Source organism: Vanessa cardui, chromosome 6 (assembly GCF_905220365.1).
Source record: "Vanessa cardui chromosome 6, ilVanCard2.1, whole genome shotgun sequence".
Lineage (NCBI taxonomy): Eukaryota > Metazoa > Arthropoda > Insecta > Lepidoptera > Nymphalidae > Vanessa > Vanessa cardui.
The window spans coordinates 13,220,615-13,227,290 of record NC_061128.1 but is presented as its reverse complement, the minus strand read 5'-3'; the positions used below and the strand labels follow the sequence as shown (position 1 = coordinate 13,227,290).

At 35.0% G+C, this 6,676-nt stretch overlaps 1 protein-coding gene across 1 annotated transcript; it reads left to right on the top strand.

Annotated features, from left to right (window-relative positions):
• Positions 1 to 2,792: 2,792 nt before the first annotated feature.
• Positions 2,793 to 3,617, top strand: LOC124530507. Its single transcript, XM_047104690.1, has one exon. It carries the CDS (start codon positions 2,793 to 2,795, stop codon positions 3,615 to 3,617), a length of 825 nt encoding a protein of 274 aa, XP_046960646.1.
• Positions 3,618 to 6,676: the final 3,059 nt, after the last annotated feature.

Genomic DNA, 6,676 nt, shown 5'->3' with positions numbered 1-6,676 from the left:
AAAGTTTAAACAAAAGTTGTAGGGAATTTTATAGCCTACAACTTTTATAATAAATGCAAATCTCATTTAACCAATAGGAAGCCAGATATTCGCGAAAAACCGATTTTTGTGACCTTTGACCTTGAATATCTTGAGACGCGGACACGATAACGATTGTGAATTTTGAGACAACATTTAGAATGACAAAACAAAGGTTCACACCAATTTGCAGCTTATTATCTTTCATTCCGAGGTGAAAGCCCTAATATGACTGGGCTATTATGGCTTAAGCCATATCTTCCAATCAAAGGGAGATTTCAAAACCATCGGCGTAAGCGGTACAGTCATAAACTTACATAGATACAAATAGTGTGTATATATATACACACTAATACTTATACCTCCTACATAAATACTATGTATAAATTATATATATCTCTATCATACACTAATAAAAATACATAAAATTACATAATGAATGTTATATAAAATAATTAATTAAAGTCGTCTAAATTATTGTTTAGGTAATAGTTTTTAACGGCTCTTTTAAAAACTGAAATTGATGGAGCCTTTTTTTGTTTACTGGAAGGGCATTCCATAAACTTATTGCCTGTACAGTAAACGATTTGTTTAGAAATTTAGTTTTGTGTGTGGCATTTTAGGTACCGCTTAGATCTTAAAAACGAAGGATCCCCAAGAAATTCAAATCTTTCTTTTAAATATGCATGAAAACTATAGTTAAATAGCGCACAGTATAGAAGAGAAAGAATATGTAAGTATTGATAAGAGGTATTGGTATTAAATAGATAGGCACATATACAAATTAATACAATGTTGCAAATGAACGTAGATCTAAAAGGACATTAATCTCAGCGACGCTTTAATCAATGATAATTCGAGTATAGTTAGATAATTTCTATAGTTTATTTTACCATCATATACTTAGATTACCATATAAACTTAGATTACCATCTATATATATATATATATAGATTGTTTCTTAATCTAAAAAATTATTTCTATTCTCTGATATTGTTTATTTATTCTATATCTACTAAATCAGAATCGCCATCTTGCAGCGACGGCCATTTTGATATGAGTACAGATTATTATAATATATTGTTGTTCAATTGGTTGGATGGAAAATATTTTATAATTTAGTTACAATATTTTATCGACAAGGGTAAACCTACATAAAAACTTTTAAAATATATTCAATTTAAAGTTATCAAAAAATGAATAAAAAAAGAAACATTTTGGACCTTGAGTTAGTTTGTTTTTGATTACATGATATATTTTGATATCGAATTTGTTTTAAACGAGCAGATGGGCCACCTGATGATAAGTGGTCCCTATCACCCATGGACAATGACGCTGTAAGAAATATTAACTATTCCATACATCGTCAATGTGCCACCAACCTTGGGAACTATGATGTTATATCCCTTGTGCCTGTAGTTACACTGGCTCACTCACCCTTTAAACCGGAACATAACAATACTGAGCACTGTTGTTTGGCGGTAGAATAACCGATAAGTGGGTGGCACCTATTCCGATGGGCTTGCACAAAGCCCAACCACCTAGTAAATTTCATACTTTTAAGTTTTAATTTCAAAACTCGAAGGCAAAGGAAAAATGTATCAATATTGTTCAATGACCATATGATTACAGCGATCCATCCTTTGTCCGTGGCATCAGTGTACGTGATTACCTCAGGGTTACTCTAGACAGCGTTGACAGATTACGTAACGATTGCAACTGAAACTTTATGCTTTTACAGATATATAGCAAATACAGTTGGATATGAAACTTTGTTGCTTAAATAGGATTAGTTGTGATTTAACTTGAACGGAGGAAGTCCAGCATAGAACCGTGAGAGTTCTCACGAGCCACGTCACGTGGTTTCCCAATTCTTAGGTTTAACTGTGGAGGAAACCTACTCGGATAAAACAGCAGGATAATACGTATAAATGAGAATCACATAGATACAATAAATCCCAATGTTTGTAATAGATTTTTTTGACCATCCTAGAGTAGAGCCTCACAGTAGTAACAGTTTGTACTCAAACGCGAGACAAATATATTTTATTCAAGTAGGCTCTAACAACTTTGGATTCGTCATTTAAAAAGCTATTTTCAGTGGAGCTACAACTGCTTCGGAACGAAATTCTACCGGGAAGAATCGGCGAGAAACTCAGTAGCTACTATTTTTCAACATTTAAAAATACAGTCATCTTAGTTAAATATAATTATTAATATGTATGTATTAATATTTATGGGACTTTGGGCGAGGGCGCTAGTGAGATATTGTTTTGTTTCAACTCCGTGGTATTTGCGACCGTAAAATTATATTCTGTGCAAAAACTCAGTGAAACAGAAAAAAAGTGGTAAAGGAACATTTAAATCTTAACATACATTGTAGATAAAACCAACTACCAAGTAGAAATTGAGAAAATACAGTGTTAAATCGTGACCGAGTGTTTAAAGTTTCTGCGCATAATACGTCTACATATCGAGGAAATAAGCATATGATACATAAAGAGAATTAAAAATAAGGCAAAGGCGTAAGTAACAACTTATTATAACGCATTTTTAAATAAAACCGGTGAAATTATAACCTACAACAGAATGATATGCAAAATTACTCTTAGAAATTAACGGCACCTATCGATAAAATCAGGAAGTTAGTCAACAACTACATAATAATTAAAGATCTCGTATCGACTAGTAAGCGCCGGATACGTCGAACTTCCGTGGTTATCCACAAGAGGGCACTAGTTGTAGCAAAACTACGTCGAATTATCTCATTAATCATGGAAGAAGTTATGAACGCACTTCGTAAAATTCAGAGCGAACTCGACGCGCAGAAAAGTACTATCTTAAAATGCGGAGAAAAAGTAACTGAAACAGTAACTCAAAATATAAACAACATACTACAAGAAAAATTTAAAATCTGGGATGAAAAATACGAACACCTGAAAGAAAAGTTAGAAAACCAAGAAAAACGAATTTATTTCCTAGAAAAGCAGGCACGAAAAAACAATGTCGTGTTTTTCGGCATTGAAGAAACCGAAACCTCATATCAAATATTGGAAAACATTATAATTAACTTTGTAAAAAAGTACTTCTCTCTAGACCTGGACCATAGAGACATTCAAGAAGTCAAGAGAATTGGTAAAAAAAGTGAAAGGCCCCGACCCATAATTGTAACATTTACTACACTTGGCACTAAAATAAAAATATTTAAACAAAGAAGAGAGGCACTTAAAGAAACTACATATTACGTAACCGAAGATTACCCGAAAGAAATACTAGAAAAAAGAAAAGAGCTACAAGCGCAGGCTAAAATAGAGATGGAAAAAGGAAATATAGCAAAGATCATCTACGATAAACTTGTCATTCAAGAGAAAAACAAAACCACGGGAAACAAAAAGAGAATGCTTACATTATCTCCCGAAACACCAACGGAGAACGGAACAAAAACACAGACCAACAAGAAAAATAAACACCACACGCAAATAAAAAGAACTTCTAGTCTGTCTGAAGGAATAGTAAAACCAAGCATGCTTAATTTCTTAGTAAATAAAAATCAAAACAATACGCATGCCTCTCAGTGTAACAAAACTGACAACTTGTAGCAAATATCGCCCCCCTCCGACATAGGAAACATGCATAACAGAACAATTATAAACAAACTACATCACCGTGGAAGATCAAGACCAAAACCCTCTAAAGATAAATTTTCAAACTCCCCCAAGACTACAAAAAGCGAAACAACCACAAGAATCACTTAACCCTACAAATAAAACAAGAGATAAGCTTTACATAGTAACTTATAACGTTAGAACTTTATCCACTCACGAACGCTTAATTGAACTAAACGAAGCACTCAAAGGAATTAAATACGACATAATGGGTTTATGTGAAACAAGGCGAATGGGTACCCTAATAGAAGAACACGAAAATTTCATACTATGCCACACGGGTCACACACCTGGTAAATATGGAGTCGGATTTATAATACGTAAAGTTCGCAAGAAATGGATTGAAAGTTTCATGGGCATTAGTGAAAGGGTTGCATTATTAAACCTAGACATTCAAGGTCAGGTCATGTCACTTATACAAGTATACGCTCCGACCGAAGCTGCTTGCGAGGAGGAGATGACCATCTTCTACTCGGATGTTAATAAGGCTATCGACCAAGCTTACAAGAATTACATAGTCATGGGTGACTTAAATGCCAAAATAGGACAACCGAGAAAAGACGAGTGCTTGATAATGAAACCAAACGGTTATGGGGAAAGAAACCAGAGAGGCCAGAGGCTAATTGACTTTGCGCTTGAACACAAACTTGCAATTTTAAATACTTTCTTTTACAAAACACCTAATCGAAGATGGACCTGGCGATCACCAAACGGTCTACACAAAAACGAAATTGATTACATTTTGTCCAACCAACCTAACCTCTTCCAAAATGTAGAAGTTTTAAACTTTAACTATTCGTCAGACCACAGGCCAATCAGACCAACCCTGACCATTACAAAACAAAAAAAGAATCGCACAGGATATAAAATTAATTTATATTCATCATTGAAAACAGAGCAAGAAATAGTAAATTACCAACAAAATATCGCATCTTACTTACAGGAAATAAATAACAGTCAAGAAAAAACATCTGTACAGTCTTACTATAATACCTTAACAGGTATTATAACCCAGAGCTTACGAGACGCTCGAACACGTAACGAAACATCAAAAGGTACGCATAAAGTCTTACAAGAGCGCACATTGGCACTTATCAAGAGAAGACAGGAGCTACAACACATTAAACCTAAAACTAGGGCTACAAAAAACGAGCTGTCAGCACTTTACAAATTAATAAGCAAATACATAAAACACGACTATAAAACTTACAGATCGAAGACTATCGAAAAACATTTGAAAAAAGCAGGAAGTTCAAAAAAAGCTCTGAAGGAATTAAGAACATATAAATACTGGATAGATGGTTTAAGGCGCGAAGACAGAATCGTAAACAAACGTAAAGAAATTATAGAGGTAGCAACTAATTTCTACAAAGATCTATACAGTGCTCGGGGAAAAGAATGTGCTGATCATAGCTGTGCGGACTCTATAAACGCAACTAAGAGCAGTACGATAACACCAATATCTGAAAACGAAATCGTTCAAGAAATAAAAAAGTTAAAAATGGATAAAAGCCCAGGACCAGATGGCATTACGAATGAAGCTATAAAATTCGCATACTCTTCATTGACCCCATCCTTAACGTACTTATTTAACTATATACTAGAAACTGCTGAAATACCATCGCAATGGCTGGAGTCAGAAATCATTTTAATTTACAAGAAAGGAGATCCAAAAGATATCACGAATTATCGGCCAATAAGCTTACTCTCATGCCTCTACAAATTGTTCTCTTCCATCATCAACAAAAGAATAAGTGTTACACTAGAAGCAAAACAACCAATAGAACAAGCAGGTTTTCGAAAGAGCTTTTCGACAATCGATCACATACATACGCTAGAACTAATAATGGAAAAATACCAGGAAAAGCAAAGAGCACTCTACATCGCGTTCATCGATTATAGAAAAGCTTTCGATACTGTGTCACACTCAAGTATATGGAATGCCCTGTTGGCTCAGGAAGTTGAACAAGAGTACATAGAAATAATCAAAAACATCTACAAGAATAGCACAGCCAAAATAAAACTAGATTCGAATGGTCCTACATTTAACATCAAAAGAGGAGTGAAGCAAGGAGACCCGTTGTCCCCAAAATTATTCATATCTATCCTAGAGTCAATAATAAATAAATTACATTGGAACAAAACAGGGCTCAACATTAATGGCAAATATTTAAGCCACCTCCGTTTCGCAGACGACTTAGTACTCCTATCCGAATCTAGCACACAGCTTCAAACCATGCTTGATTCACTAAACACAGCCAGCAAACAGGTAGGACTGGAAATGAACCCTTCCAAAACAATGGTCATGACAAACAGCATAAATAGAAGATTATCAGTAGACAAAGAAACTTTGAAATATACGGAACAATACATTTACCTTGGAAAACAAATAGGCTTCGACAGAAAATTTAACGAACTAGAAATAGAACGAAGAGCGCAAAGTACGTGGAATAAGTACTGGTCGTTAAGCGAAATATTTAAAAGCAACATGCCTATTCATATCAAAACAAAGGTTATGACGTCGTGTCTCCTACCATGCCTCACCTACGCGTGCCAAACTTGGAAGTATACTTCTAAAGTTAAAAGGAAAATTACTACCTGCCAACGTGGAATAGAACGAAGCATGCTTAATATTAAAAAAATGCAAAAAGTCCGCCATACCAAAATCAGAAAGGTCACCAAGGCAAAGGATGCCTTAAGCTACGCTAAGAAACTAAAATGGAAGTGGGCGGGACAGGTAGCAAGGCTAGAGGACGAAAGATGGACTAGCAGGATAACAATGTGGCAGGGCCCATACGGAAAGCGTCTCAAAGGCAGACCTTATACTAGATGGGCAGACGAAATAACAAAAATAGCCGGTCCCTTATGGCCACAAATAGCTAAAGATAGAGAAGAATGGAATTCTTTAGAGGAGGCCTTCACCTTCGCCTGAGGAGGGGTTCTTGCATAAAAATTGTTTAATTTAAGATTTATACTTTGTCACATCACATTTT